Genomic DNA, 17,828 nt, shown 5'->3' with positions numbered 1-17,828 from the left:
CAAACATAATGAAACCTGCTCTAGTTGCAGCACATGTTACATCCGTCCTTAAAGTATTAAATAAGTCAACAAAACCTGTTGGTGGTATATCTGAGTAAGTATCTTCAAAGAAGTTTTTACCATTCACAACAACAAAGTCTTCTGGTGTCAAAAGAGCAAAACAGGCTTTAGTCGTCATCGTGTTTAAGGTCAGTTTACAATATCGTCCTTGAGGACTTTGTAAGTTTGTTGTTATAGAATTATATGACTCAGGGTTTTTAGTCGTAATAGTATAAACCACTATGTCTTCTGCCATTTACTTAGCAAGTAAATTTTAATGAAATGTTGTGGTCGTCAAATATTTTTATGACGTCTGGGAAACTATATTTTAAGTTCAACGTTTCACCTCCTTTCATAACGTATATCTTGTCAATGACATTATATGAAACACCACAGCAAGCAATGTCGGGTTCTATTTCTTTGATGTTTATATCGTCTGCCTCTGTCAAAAGTTTCAATAGTTCTTTCAAAATTTCATGAGGTGCAATGACATATGAGTTCACTTTTACAGGGTTGTGTTCGACCAAGTTTAACATTATACCCAAAGCTTGACAAATCTTCTCCTGAGTTTTAAGTTTGTCTTTAAGTTGTTGGTAGTCGTTTCGAATATCTGCAACAGAACTTAAGTCTCTGCTAACTTCAGGGTATGTTGGTTGTTCTTTTACAGGAACTATTGTTATACCATCTTCGTCTTCGTATGGTTTCCCCACTTCAACATCTCTTTCTTTGACATTGACAACAACACTTTGACTGTTTGTTTGAGTTGGTGAATTTAACTTCACATCTGCCACCGCCATTAAACCTTTTGAAACACTTACGCTTCTATTTTTCGGAAATGACATTTTACTTAGAATAAAAAGATGGACGTATTGAGTATCTCTTCGAATTGAAGCAGAACAAAGTTTACACACACAAACAATACAAATACATTGACAGAATAGTTCTTTATACAAACAATGGAAAATGTTATAGAATAGCAGTCTTTGCTGAACCAAAATATTTTCATAAAGCAAAGAAAGTTGGTATAACTGAAATGGTGAAAGTTCTTGAAGCAGACAAAAATATAACAACAAAACTGACCGATATTTCTAAAGGTAAGTTTATAATACAATACTATGTCAAAACTGGCGTACTGTCAATATTTGACGGAGAGAAGTCAGTTCAAGAACAACTTACTGACCTGCTGCCAAAATCTGCTCGATGGAAGCTGTCGTTATGCCAATCTGAGGAGCCCCAGCAGGTTTCATCGAACGAATCTTCAAAAGAGCATCTTCCGTGAAAAGTGCTATTGGTTTTGTAAACTTCTTTGCTTTCAATTCATCTGGACCGTCTCTGTCACCAGTATATTGTATTTGAACTGTACCAACAGTTGAAATACCACCCATAAAGTCTTCTGAGTCAGCAAATGGAATGCCAAGCCAAAAGTTTGAACGGTCTCCATTTGTATATTGAGTTTTTTGACCTCCTGTATGAGTCCATACTTTCACATATGGCATAATAGAACTTTGCATTTCAGGGTTAATAGTTGTTGTGAAGTTGTTGTTAAAGTTCATAGCATCTAATGTCAAGTTGTATGACCTCATATCCTCAACTGTAGAATATTCTTCTCTTGGATAGTATTTGCCATCTATGTTTATATGGTATTTAATACCAGGGTTGTAGAAGCAAGAATAGTCATTTATAGTTCGTCTGAACAGTACAAACATAGTATCTGCATGTTTCATTGCAGTTGTTAAAGCAATATCTGTTCTTGCACCTGGGTCAGCACTTTGGTTTCCAACTTCACCTGCAAAGTCTTTGACAGATATTTGGTGTATAGGGAACATAAGTGGAACTGCAATATATTTGGCAGCTAAAGCATTTGAAATATCTGGGTCCAACATATAGACTGCAAGTCTGCTTTCTATTCTCTTGCATTCAAATTTTTCGCATGTGAACTTAACTGGGTCCCAAGCATCTCCAGCAGCATTGAAATAATAGTTTACTTCAGTGTTGAGGTTTGAGAAACCAAAGTCTAAGTCAACTTTGTTTTTGCAAAAGTCGGCGAATGACATTTTATTTGTTCCCACTACTTCTGTAAGAGTGAATGGGTCTTGTGTTGGTGCAATGACTAAGTTATTTTTGCTTGGAGTAAGTTCGATAGAAATTTTTCCTGCCCAGTTTGGCAAGTATCTTAAAAACCTGAAGATGAGGAAAGATGACAAAGGAACTCTAAGTTTCAGTTTTACTTTGGTTACTGCTGCTGCAGTTTGTCCAGAAAGGTTAACATAAACTCCTGGAACGTTAGGGTCAAGTCTTCTTATTTTCTCAATAGTTGCATACTGGTCTGTTTGTTCTCTAGCTTGTGGTTGTACTGAGTTTCTCAAAGCGAACCATTCATAGTTTGCCCATGTTACTGTTTGAACTAAGTCAGAGTTAGAATATATCTTATATCCCATGAAAACTTCTGGAGCATATTGGTATCCGACATAGAAAATTCCATTGCAACCTTTCTTGTCAGACAACTTGGCAGAAGGTTTTATTTCAATGTCTTGTTCCACGTATAAGAAAGAGTTGTCAATAGAAATTATATGAAACCTGTCGCAAGCAATATCTACTGTTGTTGAAGAACCTTCTCCAAACTCACCTACGTTTCCATAAGAAACAGCAGTTGTATATTCGTAAGTTCCAGGAACTATTTCTGACCTTCTAATGGCATTGTCGCATTCGTTATACCATTCGGAAACATTTCCGTTCATGGCATCCAAAACTGTTGGCGTTATATTCTGAGCGGCGTACATTTCATATGAGTAAAAATATAGAATAGTTGGATTTATATGTCATAATAGAACCCACTCCGACCAAGCTTTACTTTCTTCCTGACTGAGTTTTTAACTCTTCTTTTTCCTTCATTGCCCTCTGCTTGAAGTTGTTGCATCTTTGCATTATGTTCATCTAGTATGTTGCAAATTTCCCATGTCCTTTTTGCCTTTTGGCTCTGGTCGCCCATCTCAGGTAACCTATATCCTAGAAAGAGTTTGTCATAGTCTGTATTTGAGTCTTCGCGTATTGTTTGCATGACTCTTTCCTGAGTTTCAGGTTCAAGCTCTTCAAACAGTGCCTGTCCATATGGAATAAGCTCGTTTCCAAATATATGTTTTTGTAGCCATTCTGGTTTTCTTTCCATGTTACCAACAATATCTTTTGTGAATGGGAAAGCTTTTACCCAATCTTTCAGTCTTTCGTCATTTATTTCTGTAGTTGGTTTTATTTTGTCAAGGAACATGTTTTTCAATACTAACATTTCATTTGGTACTGTCCATTTGAGTTTTCTTAAATATTCATCCCTTCTCGGTTCATTGTCTGCAAAGTAAGTTTTTATGACATTTTGTAAACTTTCGTTTGCAAGGTCATGTACAATAGGTTCTCTTCCTTCTCTCTCCCTAACTTTCTTTCTAAACTCTTCACCAAATATACCATCTCTATGGTTCTGTGTAGTTCTTTGAGATAAATGTTCTAGAACGTCAGGTGTTATATTTCCATCAGCCATGTTCATTTCATACTGGTCCAAAATATCTGCATCTTTCATATCTTTCAATGGCATTAAAGCCGCGCTGAAAATACCAGCTATATCTCGTTCACCATTCGCTTCCATTGCGTCTACAACTTCTTGGAATTGAGGTTGTAAGTTTATGAACCACCTATCCGAATTAGCTTTATGACCCCATCTCATTGTAGTTCCATCGTCTGCAGAAACAAAAGTAGGTTTGTTTCCATATTGGCTAGGTTCTGAATGAACTTTAAACAATGTTTCATTTCTATATGTTTTCTTGAAATTTAACCTTTTATCTTCACCGAGTTCATCCGAAGATTGAACGTTAAATGCTCGTAAGTAAAAAGGGTTGTTGTATTTGTGTACATTTTTTTTCAGTACTTCCATTCTATGCTGAATATTTTCATCTGGTGTTGGAGTCTTTTGTATGTCGGCAAACATTTTTCGATATTCTTCTACTATGTCAGCCGAATCTTTCTTAGACTCTTGGAAAGATTCCATATTCACCTCATGCTCTTGTTGAGGGTCAAGATTTTTCGGCTGTTCCAAATCTTCATCTAGTTCTGTGAAGTTAGTTTCCAAAGGAGTGACTTGTTCGTTTCCTTCAGGCTCTTCTAGCTGTTGTTGCTGAACTATTTCTTCCATGTCTGGTTGTATCTGAACTTCTTCCTGTGGAGTTTCTTGTACCTCATCTGCTGGCATTTCATATATTCCGAGACCGTTTTCAACAATTTCCCTATCTACGTCATCCGCATTCATAAGCTTTTGTTCTTTCGTTCCGTCTCTATTTTTTACGCGTTTCATGACGAAAGTTGTATTGTCATTTAGCTCTGACATCAAATATCTCGGAGTAAATTCGTTCATGTCATTTGGATGATATGCTATTAAATCATATCCCTTAGCGAGCTTGTATTTTCCAGGTTTGAAATTATATCCCATTTGGTGCTGAGTCATAAAGCTAAATAGGTTCGGGTCAGTATTTCCATCCTTGAACTTTCCAATAGCTTCTTTATATCTGTCACTAAAGTCAATAGTATCTGGGAAACCACACTCTTCTTTAAGCATTTTTAAGAATTCTTGGTTTCCTTGTTCTCTACTTCTTTTATGTCCTTGCTCTGTTTGTGGTTGTTGTGCTGGTTGTGGAGGTGGTTGCTGTGCTGGTTGTTGTTGTTGTGCTGGATTTTGAACTGTTGGTTGTTGTGCAGGGTTTTGAACTGTTGGTTGTTGTGTTGGTTTTGGTGCATGCCTGTGTCTGTGTCCATGTGACGATGTAAATGTTCTAGGTAGTCCTGGTGCAGGTGCTTCTCTTGGAGGGTTTGGTGGTATATAAGTTCCACCAGCTGGCACATATGTTCCATCTGCAGCGTAATGTCCTACCTGACTTTTCGTTCTTAAGAAAGCATTTACTAGGTCTGTTTTGGTCTGTTGTAACTCTTTTTCTTGACTTTTCACAACAGTTGCTCTAACGGCGTCATAGGCACTTTGAACTGCCTGTCTCGTTGCTGCATCTGTTATTTTCGTCATATTTTGTGCTACTTCTTTTAACTCGTTGTCGAAACTTCAAACACTTCAGTTTTCTTTCCAGATGAGAAGTCGTTCACTTGTTTCACCTTACTATGAAGAGCTTCGAAGGCGTTCTTAAAGTCAGCATTTGTTAAAGCTTCATTTGAACTGTCTTCATCCGCTTGTATTTTTGTCCTTATTGACCCTATGAGTTGGGCTGCTTTAGCGTTGGCTTGGGCATCTAACCAGTCATTGTTGGCTTTTATATATTCTGCGCTTTTCATTGCCTTTTGCATAGCCGCGTCGTTATTTTTACTTTCTTGTGCTAAGTTTTCATACTGTACGGTTTGGTTTTGCAACTGTAAAAGTTTTTCTGCCTTTACATTTGCTTCAACTTCTTTTTTATACTCATCGCTATCCATATATGTCTTCAGGGCTTTTTGTTTTATTTCTTCATCTTTCAGTACTTTATATTGAGTAGTATGGTTTTTCAAATTTATGACATCTTGTTCCATTTTTGCTACTTCTGCTGCTTTTTCTGACACTTTTTTCGCATATTCCTCTGTACTTAGTTCTTTCAGTTGTTCTTCTTTCTTCTTTTTCTCTACGTTTAACTCATTGAGTTTCTTTGTGTGTCTGTCATATTCTAGTTTCTTTTCGTTTTCACTTATTTGTTTCTGTATGTCTATGTTTGACTTTTTGACATCTGTTATTTGATTTTTGAGTGAACTCAAATTCATTTGACTTTGAGGGTTATAAGCTGTTCCGTCTGCAGCTCCACCATAGCCTGCCATTTTCGCTAAAAGTGCCGCTCTTAAACCTCCACTCTGTGCACCAATAACTCGGTTTAAAAGCATAGGGTTGCTTGACATTTGTTGCAACATAGTGGGGTCATTCAGCATTTGTTGTTGCAACTGTTGTTGTGGTGTCAGTTTTACTATTGGATGTTTCAATGCTCTCTTCCTCTTACGTATATTCTTACGTAGCTTACGTGGCATTTTAAGTGAAGTTAAAAAGCGGTTTTTGACAGATGTTTATATGACACTTTTTGTTCAGCACAAAAAACTACTCGGTCAACAGCGACGACTCTCAAAAACCGTTGTGTAAAAAGTTTTACCGTTGGACAAAAAAGTATATATAGAAAACAAAAAACGTTTATAGTTCATTCAATATTTGAGATGGAACGGTTTTCCAACGGTAACTATTAAATAAAATAAAAAAATAGAGGGGGTCTCCGTTGACGAAAACGGTTTATTTTAAACTTTTCTATGAGTAGTCCGAAAAAAACAGTTTATTTTTGTCTAATGGAAGGAAGAAAAAGTGTCGCAAACAATTCGTCGACTACCTCTGCAGTTAAAGTTCCTACAACTTATGTCTCACCATTCTCAAAACCCTTACAACCTCCTATAATACCAAAGCAACTTCCTCATACAATTGCAAACAATTCGTCGACTACCTCTGCAGTTAAAGTTCCTACAACTTATGTCTCACCATTCTCAAAACCCTTACAACCTCCTATAATACCAAAGCAACTTCCTCATACAATTGCAAACAATTCGTCGACTACCTCTGCAGTTAAAGTTCCTACAACTTATGTCTCACCATTCTCAAAACCCTTACGACCTCCTATAATACCAAAGCAACTTCCTCATACAATTGCAAACAAATTGTCCAACAATTTGAGTTCTTCTTCTCAAAACACAACAGATACAGCTCAGCCAACAGGTCAAGCAACAACAACTATCGGAACAGAAGCATTTTCAGAAGAAGTTCATACCAATCAGACTCCAATCGAACATACAGAAACACAACCACCCGAAAATACAGAAACACATCCAATCGAACATACAGAAACACATTCTGCAATGACCACTAGGTCGCAAACACGATATCTCGCCTTTTGCAAACAATTTAAGTCTCAAATTCAAGACACACAAGATAGCGACACTCCTCTTTCAGAGAAAGTTCGTAGAAAATACGCAAAGCAAAGGTTAGAATTGTTAGATAAGTTAAATGAACAGTGGGGTTCAGAAGACAATCGAGATTATAACGAGATGTTTCAAGCTGTCATGGATGCCATTCAGCCTCTTGAAAACGAAATCAAAGACCCTGGCGTACTTGTTGACATGTTTGCTTCATATTTACCCGTTACTGCCAATCTCATAGCGTTGCAAGCTATTGACCAGTTCATTCACTTGTTTCCAAAGAACTTGCAGAAGCATTTACAAGAAGTTAAAGTTGCTGAATTTGTCCGTTTATATCCAAATTCATACAATTATTTGGAAGAATTGAATGAACATGGTGAAAGGTCATTCTATTTATATTTCTACACAAAAGACAACCAGTCAAAACGACTATACTGCATTGAACCTATGCCTCAATTCGTAGACAATTTCCACGTTATAACAACTGTTGCTTTAGATATTCCTGCCAGAGTTCCATATGGAGGAACAGTAACTATCTCAAGCTTTCCCAAGGGCTATAAAGGAAAGCCTCTCACAATTGCAAAATTCACACACAGCAGTTGCCAATTTGTTCAAGATGTCGAGTTCCATTTCCTCAACAATACGACTTTCATCATAGAGACTCCTCAAGAAGGTATATACAAAGTTTTCATTGCAGGATTTGTTGATCCCAATGGCGAAGAAGAAGAAGTCGAAGAAATCCTCACCTCAGAGAGCGAAGAAGAAGAAAATTTCCAAGACATTCAAGATTCAGAATATACCGAATAAAAAAACAATTTAAGACTAAAAATTTAATTTTATTATAATATTTTATTTTTTTCATCTGGTCTTTGTCTCATTCCTCCTCTAGTTTCTTAGGGGCTAGAGGGCACGAAGTGCCTGGAAGCCCCACTACCTTTTTTTTTTTTTTTTTTTTTTTTTTTTATATTTATTATAAAATGATATTTAAAAAAATATGTATAATTATTGAATTAATTTTTGATAAGGAGTCAAAAAATTTTTGACAAAATTGAAATATATTTAAGCTAAGAATTGGTGGTGTGAGATACTATTTCATGCAATAGTACTCACACCCTTCAATTCTTCCTATGGCGTCGAGAAAATTTTGGTGAAATGCGACGACATTTCGCCAAAATTTCTCGACGCCATATAGAGAACTATAGTCTGCGAGGTACTGATTCTATCTATGTACCTCGCAGGCTATAGTCCCCAGCCAAAATGGTTAAAAATTGTTGTGCATGAAAAATAGCATGACTTCACTTCTGATAAAAAGTGACAGTATTTGACAGTGTTTGACATCTATTTGTCATATTTGAAAAATGGAGAATAATGATGTAAGGTATACACTAATTAAAATTATTTGAGATGAAAATTTGAAGTGAAAATAAAATTTTATTTTTTTTTAAAAAAAATCATTAATATGTGATGTTTTAAATTTGTTATTATTAATTAATATCTGAAACTATTGAATTATAACAGTTTATATGTTCTCAATTTAAAAAAAATTGTGAAGAATTTATATTTTTGGAGAAGGGTGTTTAACATTTGTGAGTGAGAATGCAAGTAGAAGTTTGGTGTTTTAAGGCTAAGTTAATATAGATTTGCTATTGCTATATATGTGAATATGTTGTGTTATAATACAAGATATAAAAATATATTATTAAAATTTTCGACGCCATATAGAGAACTATAGTCTGCGAGGTACTGATTCTATTTATGTGCCTCGCAGACCGTAGTTCTCAGCCAAAATGGCTAAAAAATGGGTGCAATGTAAAAAATTGCACCCAATTTTTAGCCATTTTGGCTAGGAATTGGAGGGTGTGAGTACTATCGTTTGTAATAGTTTCTCACACCCTCTAATTCTTCGTATATACACATTATAAAATCATTCAAAACGATACACATATTTTCTAAAAAACAATCCGAAAATTTTATTATGATAATTTATTAAACTTTAATCTAATTCTTAAACCAATTGAATATATCGAATAACACAATTAATTGAATACATCTTTTGAAATTGAAAAGAAAAATTAATAAAAATAAAAAACTGAACTTTATTAAATAAAGAAAAGGTATGAAAAGAAGTTTGAAAACAATAAAAAAATAATGTGATTGTTGATAAACGATTTTTATTTCGACAATTATTAGAAAGGATTATGATAGAGTTTGTAAAATATGTTCGATCTGTGTATGTCAAATCGTGCCAAGTTAAGTATACTAGGGACACAAATTGAGACGAGAAAAGCAAATTGAGAGGAAAAAACCGTTCAAAATGTTGTAAACTTTTGAATTTTAGCCCAAAAATCGCGTTCTTATTTTTGACCTATTCAATTAATAATTTTAGTTTAAATAAAAAATAATTGTTTAGTCTAACGACGACATTCTTTTGGAATAGGAAACAAGATGATTTAAAGGTGCACCCGTATATACGTTTATTTGAGAGGAGGAGGATTACCCTCTCAATTTTGAGGGATTCGTTAGTTTATTTTCTCGATGAATATGCAATAAAATTTGATTTTTACCTTATCAATATACTTCATATAATATACACATGTTCATGTAAAAACTTTTTTCCAAAATCCTCAGGAATTAAGGGATTTTTGAATTTTAATAGGGTTGCTAGATTCCCGACGATAGGTGTCTTGGAAGATTTGCCTGGTGTCATCATAGTGTCTTTAAATCAAAAATTTTATTTTCGAGTTAGTTTTATCGATTTTTCAATAAAAAACATTTCTAAAACAAGAAAATAAAACGATAAAATATTTATATTTTATATAAGGATCTTATATATTTAAAATAAATATCATTTTATTTTTTTCATTGGTGTCTGTCAAACCATAATACACTATTCAAAAATTCAATGTGTCTTGCGGCTTCAAAAGACACCTTCAAATTGAATGATAGCACAGACACTATTGAGTTTTACCCATTTTATTTAGTTTTTACCCTTTTTATTTTTAAGAATTAATGAATAAAACAGCCGTTTTGCTATAACCTCAATCACTTTTATTTATTATTTTAAATATTATTTAATTTTATTATTTGAATAGGCAAACTTATATTTGAGAAGCTCAATTTGAGACCACTTAATACATTGAAATATCATAAATATTGAAATATTAAAAAGTGTATTTCAAAATATTGAAATTATAAAAATTTATAATACTGAAATTGAGACAAATTAATAAATTCAATGTGTTTTTTTGAAATAACTCTCAAATATTATTTTTTTGTTTATTTAATGATGAATAAATATGATTGCTTTAGTCAATCATAAAAACTAATTCAAGTTTAAAATAATGAAAGGATAATTTAATCGTTTTTTAAAATACAATTATTTTTTGTTATAGACCGAAAATAGATTTTTTCGGTTTTCTCTTCAAATAATTGAAAGAATGATACTATTATAGGTTTATTATATTATATAGCATATACTCATGCTATAGCCGAAAATTATAAGTTTTGAGAAGATTGAATATAACACAAATAAATTTGAATGTAAGTTAAATTGCTTGTTGTTTTTAATAGCTATTTAATGAGAAATCCAATATTGCAAAATTCAAATTGAATGATTGAAAGAACAGAAAAAGTCATTCTTTTCAATTTCGAATATGTTTCATTGTATTTATAATTATATGGCAAATAAGATATTTAAACTTGATTTTTGAAGGGAAATTCACAAAATTGAATGAATTCAAATAATTTTTATTCAAAAATAAACTAGTTATTTGAGTTTAATACTAATTATCTATTCAAACTACAAAGTTTGTAATTTAAAATATTTTGTGAGATCAGATTGAATTAATTCAAGGTTCTTTTTAATTAATATTAATGACCATATTACGCATTTTCGAACATTCTAAACCAAATATATAAAAATGGGAGACGAATGTTAAATTTGCTAGACATGGGGGAGTTGTCTGCAAAGTTTTAGCTCTTATCTCTAACAAAAAATTAATTTTTAAAAAAATGACCGAATACGTTTCACAGCGAGAAAAAAATAAAAGGCAAGATAGAATTTTCTAGACATAAAGAAGTTGTTTACCGAGTTTTAGCTCTTATCTCTAACAAAAAATTAATTTTTAAAAAAATGACCGAATACGTTTCACAGCGAGAAAAAAATAAAAGGCAAGATAGAATTTTCTAGACATAAAGAAGTTGTTTACCGAGTTTTAGCTCTTATCTCTAACAAAAAATTAATTTTTAAAAAAATGACCGAATACGTTTCACAGCGAGAAAAAAATAAAAGGCAAGATAGAATTTTCTAGACATAAAGAAGTTGTTTACCGAGTTTTAGCTCTTATCTCTAACAAAAAATTAATTTTTAAAAAAAATGACCGAATACGTTTCACAGCGAGAAAAAAATAAAAGGCAAGATAGAATTTTCTAGACATAAAGAAGTTGTCTACCAAGTGTCAGCTGTTACTTCTTCTCAATACTGATATAAAATAAAAATCTTTATTATTTATTTAACCTTTATTGTTTCATTAAACTTCATTTATTTTATATTATAGTTTTATTCTTTTAGCTACTTGTAAACTAATCTAATTTTATATCATCATTTTACCGGATTATTCTTCAGTACATCGATTGTGTATCTAAAATAATATCATTATCCTTATTCTGTTTTTTCCAAAATTCTTTTAAATATCTTTTTTGGTTAGATTACTTTATACTTTTTACTTTTATTTTTTAATTTCAAAAAAAAAATTTGGTGATTGTTCTATTCTGTTACAATGTGCATTATCATATTCTAATGAATTATTCATTACATACATTTAAAAAAACTTGTTAAAAATGAAATTAAAAAATTATGTTTATTATTACGCTGTGAATGTGTCAACAGCGGTCATGCCTGTATCTGTATCCCATATTTGCCACAACCTTTCTGTATCTGCATTTGTGTATTTCGGTTTCAGCTGATACATTTGATTTGGCGTGTAATTTGTTCCAGTTAATGGATTAATTGGGAGATCTTCATGCGGTGTGTTATTATTGTACTCCCAAATAAAGGCAGGAATAGCCTGAATGCTTTGGCAGCGCTCCAATGTCGGCCAGAATCTCTCAATCTTCCCATTTTGGTAGGGAGAATGAGAGTCTGTATGCCGCCATTGGACGCCCCAAAGATCAAGTAGATCTTGAAAGGCGCCCCTATTTTCTGAACCGTTGTCGGTCCAGAAACAATAAGGGGCGCCAAATTCAATGAAGGCGGAAGCCGCAACGTTCGCTGTCGTCGCTGCCAGCATATCTGGTATTTGTATACACGCTAGGACTTTGCGGCTAAAATCGTCGATTATGCCATAAATATACTGGCCACGAACACCCCTAAAATAATGAACATCTGCGTGCCAGATAAGATTGGGTGAAAGCGCCCAATATCTTACTGCTGTTTCTGGCCCGGCATGCTCTAATCGCGTCTTGGTGAAATGATTTTCTTTGAAGTATCTGCGTACTTCTCTATAAGATAAATCAATTTGTTGTATCATAAGACGAAATGGTGGAAGTGAACTCAAAATAAGAGTAATTAGGTTATTTTGCCGACCAAATATATTTACAAGGCAAAATATCATATTACATGTCAACCTATTATCAGTATGTTTTGATAAAAAAAATTTATCAAATATCATATTAAAATTAACATCTATATCTATATCAATATCTACACTATAAATTTTTTTATTCAATATCATAGATTTCAAAAATTTATTTCAATTTTAAATTAATTTATGGTTTTCATCAAAATTGTTTTTTATTAAAAAGCATGTTTCACAATTTTTACGGTTTCTTTCAAAAGTTATAAAAAGAGAGTCAATAAGAAATTTCAACGCTTCAAGAAGGAATCAAAGAAATTGACGAAGTTCCAGAATTTTATTCAACAATTCTTAATCAATTAACAAAAACTATACCGAAACTTATCTTACCATCCAAATCAAATCACATTACATACGGAATAAACATTTAATCTTTTACCATTAAAATTATATTTATACGTTATTTAATTTTTTTACGTCTAAGTTGAATAGGATAATAGCCGAAGATATAAAGTAACTATAGTTTACAAGCTAAGGAACAAATCAGCATTGAAACTAAAAAATAACGTATTTGAATAATTTCGTAAAAAATTAGAATTACTCGATATTAAGCATATTGCTTTTCTATCATATATGCTTATATTCTACAATAGTGTTACCAAACATCGGGCAACATCATACGTATAATACAACTTTTTCGTACTTCTTTATCGAATTTAAATAGAACTAAGTTTTTATTTTAAATAAAAGAGAAATAATTCTAATTTATAATCTCATTATTAATTTATTCTCATTTTAATATTTCATCGATTTTTTATTATCGATATTCAATACAAATGAATTCATATTATAATAGTATCTAGTATAACTAGGTATTCTATCACAGTATTTCTTCAATTTATTATAATATTTCAGCATTTTTTAGTTTCAATGCTGATTTGTTCCTTAGCTTGTAAACTATAGTTACTTTATATCTTCGGCTATTATCCTATTCAACTTAGACGTAAAAAAATTAAATAACGTATAAATATAATTTTAATGGTAAAAGATTAAATGTTTATTCCGTATGTAATGTGATTTGATTTGGATGGTAAGATAAGTTTCGGTATAGTTTTTGTTAATTGATTAAGAATTGTTGAATAAAATTCTGGAACTTCGTCAATTTCTTTAAAAAAAAAAAAAAAAAAAAAAAAAGGTAGTGGGGCTTCCAGGCACTTCGTGCCCTCTAGCCCCTAAGAAACTAGAGGAGGAATGAGACAAAGACCAGATGAAAAAAATAAAATATTATAATAAAATTAAATTTTTAGTCTTAAATTGTTTTTTTATTCGGTATATTCTGAATCTTGAATGTCTTGGAAATTTTCTTCTTCTTCGCTCTCTGAGGTGAGGATTTCTTCGACTTCTTCTTCTTCGCCATTGGGATCAACAAATCCTGCAATGAAAACTTTGTATATACCTTCTTGAGGAGTCTCTATGATGAAAGTCGTATTGTTGAGGAAATGGAACTCGACATCTTGAACAAATTGGCAACTGCTGTGTGTGAATTTTGCAATTGTGAGAGGCTTTCCTTTATAGCCCTTGGGAAAGCTTGAGATAGTTACTGTTCCTCCATATGGAACTCTGGCAGGAATATCTAAAGCAACAGTTGTTATAACGTGGAAATTGTCTACGAATTGAGGCATAGGTTCAATGCAGTATAGTCGTTTTGACTGGTTGTCTTTTGTGTAGAAATATAAATAGAATGACCTTTCACCATGTTCATTCAATTCTTCCAAATAATTGTATGAATTTGGATATAAACGGACAAATTCAGCAACTTTAACTTCTTGTAAATGCTTCTGCAAGTTCTTTGGAAACAAGTGAATGAACTGGTCAATAGCTTGCAACGCTATGAGATTGGCAGTAACGGGTAAATATGAAGCAAACATGTCAACAAGTACGCCAGGGTCTTTGATTTCGTTTTCAAGAGGCTGAATGGCATCCATGACAGCTTGAAACATCTCGTTATAATCTCGATTGTCTTCTGAACCCCACTGTTCATTTAACTTATCTAACAATTCTAACCTTTGCTTTGCGTATTTTCTACGAACTTTCTCTGAAAGAGGAGTGTCGCTATCTTGTGTGTCTTGAATTTGAGACTTAAATTGTTTGCAAAAGGCGAGATATCGTGTTTGCGACCTAGTGGTCATTGCAGAATGTGTTTCTGTATGTTCGATTGGATGTGTTTCTGTATTTTCGGGTGGTTGTGTTTCTGTATGTTCGATTGGAGTCTGATTGGTATGAACTTCTTCTGAAAATGCTTCTGTTCCGATAGTTGTTGTTGCTTGACCTGTTGGCTGAGCTGTATCTGTTGTGTTTTGAGAAGAAGAACTCAAATTGTTGGACAATTTGTTTGCAATTGTATGAGGAAGTTGCTTTGGTATTATAGGAGGTCGTAAGGGTTTTGAGAATGGTGAGACATAAGTTGTAGGAACTTTAACTGCAGAGGTAGTCGACGAATTGTTTGCAATTGTATGAGGAAGTTGCTTTGGTATTATAGGAGGTTGTAAGGGTTTTGAGAATGGTGAGACATAAGTTGTAGGAACTTTAACTGCAGAGGTAGTCGACGAATTGTTTGCAATTGTATGAGGAAGTTGCTTTGGTATTATAGGAGGTTGTAAGGGTTTTGAGAATGGTGAGACATAAGTTGTAGGAACTTTAACTGCAGAGGTAGTCGACGAATTGTTTGCGACACTTTTTCTTCCTTCCATTAGACAAAAATAAACTGTTTTTTTCGGACTACTCATAGAAAAGTTTAAAATAAACCGTTTTCGTCAACGGAGACCCCCTCTATTTTTTTATTTTATTTAATAGTTACCGTTGGAAAACCGTTCCATCTCAAATATTGAATGAACTATAAACGTTTTTTGTTTTCTATATATACTTTTTTGTCCAACGGTAAAACTTTTTACACAACGGTTTTTGAGAGTCGTCGCTGTTGACCGAGTAGTTTTTTGTGCTGAACAAAAAGTGTCATATAAACATCTGTCAAAAACCGCTTTTTAACTTCACTTAAAATGCCACGTAAGCTACGTAAGAATATACGTAAGAGGAAGAGAGCATTGAAACATCCAATAGTAAAACTGACACCACAACAACAGTTGCAACAACAAATGCTGAATGACCCCACTATGTTGCAACAAATGTCAAGCAACCCTATGCTTTTAAACCGAGTTATTGGTGCACAGAGTGGAGGTTTAAGAGCGGCACTTTTAGCGAAAATGGCAGGCTATGGTGGAGCTGCAGACGGAACAGCTTATAACCCTCAAAGTCAAATGAATTTGAGTTCACTCAAAAATCAAATAACAGATGTCAAAAAGTCAAACATAGACATACAGAAACAAATAAGTGAAAACGAAAAGAAACTAGAATATGACAGACACACAAAGAAACTCAATGAGTTAAACGTAGAGAAAAGAAGAAAGAAGAACAACTGAAAGAACTAAGTACAGAGGAATATGCGAAAAAAGTGTCAGAAAAAGCAGCAGAAGTAGCAAAAATGGAACAAGATGTCATAAATTTGAAAAACCATACTACTCAATATAAAGTACTGAAAGATGAAGAAATAAAACAAAAAGCCCTGAAGACATATATGGATAGCGATGAGTATAAAAAAGAAGTTGAAGCAAATGTAAAGGCAGAAAAACTTTTACAGTTGCAAAACCAAACCGTACAGTATGAAAACTTAGCACAAGAAAGTAAAAATAACGACGCGGCTATGCAAAAGGCAATGAAAAGCGCAGAATATATAAAAGCCAACAATGACTGGTTAGATGCCCAAGCCAACGCTAAAGCAGCCCAACTCATAGGGTCAATAAGGACAAAAATACAAGCGGATGAAGACAGTTCAAATGAAGCTTTAACAAATGCTGACTTTAAGAACGCCTTCGAAGCTCTTCATAGTAAGGTGAAACAAGTGAACGACTTCTCATCTGGAAAGAAACTGAAGTCTGAAGGTTTCGACAACGAGTTAAAAGAAGTAGCACAAAATATGACGAAAATAACAGATGCAGCAACGAGACAGGCAGTTCAAAGTGCCTATGACGCCGTTAGAGCAACTGTTGTGAAAAGTCAAGAAAAAGAGTTACAACAGACCAAAACAGACCTAGTAAATGCTTTCTTAAGAACGAAAAGTCAGGTAGGACATTACGCTGCAGATGGAACATATGTGCCAGCTGGTGGAACTTATATACCACCAAACCCTCCAAGAGAAGCACCTGCACCAGGACTACCTAGAACATTTACATCGTCACATGGACACAGACACAGGCATGCACCAAAACCAACACAACAACCAACAGTTCAAAACCCTGCACAACAACCAACAGTTCAAAGCACCAACAACAACAACAGCAACCACCTCCACAACCAGCACAACAACCACAGAGCAAGGACATAAAAGAAGTAGAGAACAAGGAAACCAAGAATTCTTAAAAATGCTTAAAGAAGAGTGTGGTTTCCCAGATACTATTGACTTTAGTGACAGATATAAAGAAGCTATTGGAAAGTTCAAGGATGGAAATACTGACCCGAACCTATTTAGCTTTATGACTCAGCACCAAATGGGATATAATTTCAAACCTGGAAAATACAAGCTCGCTAAGGGATATGATTTAATAGCATATCATCCAAATGACATGAACGAATTTACTCCGAGATATTTGATGTCAGAGCTAAATGACAATACAACTTTCGTCATGAAACGCGTAAAAAATAGAGACGGAACGAAAGAACAAAAGCTTATGAATGCGGATGACGTAGATAGGGAAATTGTTGAAAACGGTCTCGGAATATATGAAATGCCAGCAGATGAGGTACAAGAAACTCCACAGGAAGAAGTTCAGATACAACCAGACATGGAAGAAATAGTTCAGCAACAACAGCTAGAAGAGCCTGAAGGAAACGAACAAGTCACTCCTTTGGAAACTAACTTCACAGAACTAGATGAAGATTTGGAACAGCCGAAAAATCTTGACCCTCAACAAGAGCATGAGGTGAATATGGAATCTTTCCAAGAGTCTAAAAAGATTCGGCTGACATAGTAGAAGAATATCGAAAAATGTTTGCCGACATACAAAAGACTCCAACACCAGATGAAAATATTCAGCATAGAATGGAAGTACTGAAAAAAAATGTACACAAATACAACAACCCTTTTTACTTACGAGCATTTAACGTTCAATCTTCGGATGAACTCGGTGAAGATAAAAGGTTAAA

At 33.6% G+C, this 17,828-nt stretch overlaps 3 protein-coding genes and 6 pseudogenes across 9 annotated transcripts, besides 4 other annotated features; 2 read left to right on the top strand and 7 right to left on the bottom strand.

Moving 5' to 3' along the window:
* Window positions 1–6,151: part of a mobile genetic element that runs on past the window's edge.
* On the bottom strand, window positions 300–836 carry TVAGG3_1069320 (protein of unknown function, DUF4106 family; the record flags this gene model as incomplete). Its single annotated transcript, XM_051256313.1, has 1 exon — window positions 300–836. One exon carries the CDS (start codon window positions 834–836, stop codon window positions 300–302), a length of 537 nt encoding a protein of 178 aa, XP_051076387.1.
* On the bottom strand, window positions 1,472–2,093 carry TVAGG3_1069310 (annotated as a pseudogene). The gene has a single exon. A coding segment is annotated over exon 1 (622 nt).
* Window positions 2,852–3,574, bottom strand: TVAGG3_1069300 (protein of unknown function, DUF4106 family; the record flags this gene model as incomplete). Its single annotated transcript, XM_051256312.1, has 1 exon — window positions 2,852–3,574. One exon carries the CDS (start codon window positions 3,572–3,574, stop codon window positions 2,852–2,854), a length of 723 nt encoding a protein of 240 aa, XP_051076386.1.
* On the bottom strand, window positions 3,735–4,525 carry TVAGG3_1069290 (annotated as a pseudogene). Its single transcript has one exon. A coding segment is annotated over exon 1 (791 nt).
* TVAGG3_1069280 lies at window positions 5,483–6,072 on the bottom strand (annotated as a pseudogene). The gene has a single exon. A coding segment is annotated over exon 1 (590 nt).
* A 1,044-nt stretch (window positions 6,152–7,195) lies between the features above and the next one.
* Window positions 7,196–7,806, top strand: TVAGG3_1069260 (annotated as a pseudogene). Its single transcript has one exon. A coding segment is annotated over exon 1 (611 nt).
* A 2,578-nt stretch (window positions 7,807–10,384) lies between these two features.
* Window positions 10,385–11,225: a mobile genetic element.
* A 639-nt stretch (window positions 11,226–11,864) lies between these two features.
* TVAGG3_1069240 lies at window positions 11,865–12,118 on the bottom strand (annotated as a pseudogene). Its single transcript has one exon. A coding segment is annotated over exon 1 (254 nt).
* Window positions 11,865–12,774: a mobile genetic element.
* A 747-nt stretch (window positions 12,775–13,521) lies between these two features.
* Window positions 13,522–13,550: a mobile genetic element.
* A 533-nt stretch (window positions 13,551–14,083) lies between these two features.
* TVAGG3_1069210 lies at window positions 14,084–14,761 on the bottom strand (annotated as a pseudogene). Its single transcript has one exon. A coding segment is annotated over exon 1 (678 nt).
* Window positions 14,762–15,628: 867 nt separating this feature from the next.
* TVAGG3_1069200 (protein of unknown function, DUF4106 family) lies at window positions 15,629–16,048 on the top strand (the record flags this gene model as incomplete). The annotated part of the gene is made up of 1 exon (XM_051256311.1): window positions 15,629–16,048. The coding sequence occupies one exon, from the start codon at window positions 15,629–15,631 to the stop codon at window positions 16,046–16,048; it is 420 nt and encodes a 139-aa protein (XP_051076385.1).
* Between the last annotated feature and the right edge of the window lie 1,780 nt (window positions 16,049–17,828).

This window comes from Trichomonas vaginalis (genome assembly GCF_026262505.1).
Source record: "Trichomonas vaginalis G3 chromosome Unknown ctg_87, whole genome shotgun sequence".
NCBI lineage: Eukaryota > Parabasalia > Trichomonadida > Trichomonadidae > Trichomonas > Trichomonas vaginalis.
Note: the sequence above shows the minus strand (reverse complement) of the source record. Positions and strands in the feature narration are given on the sequence as shown.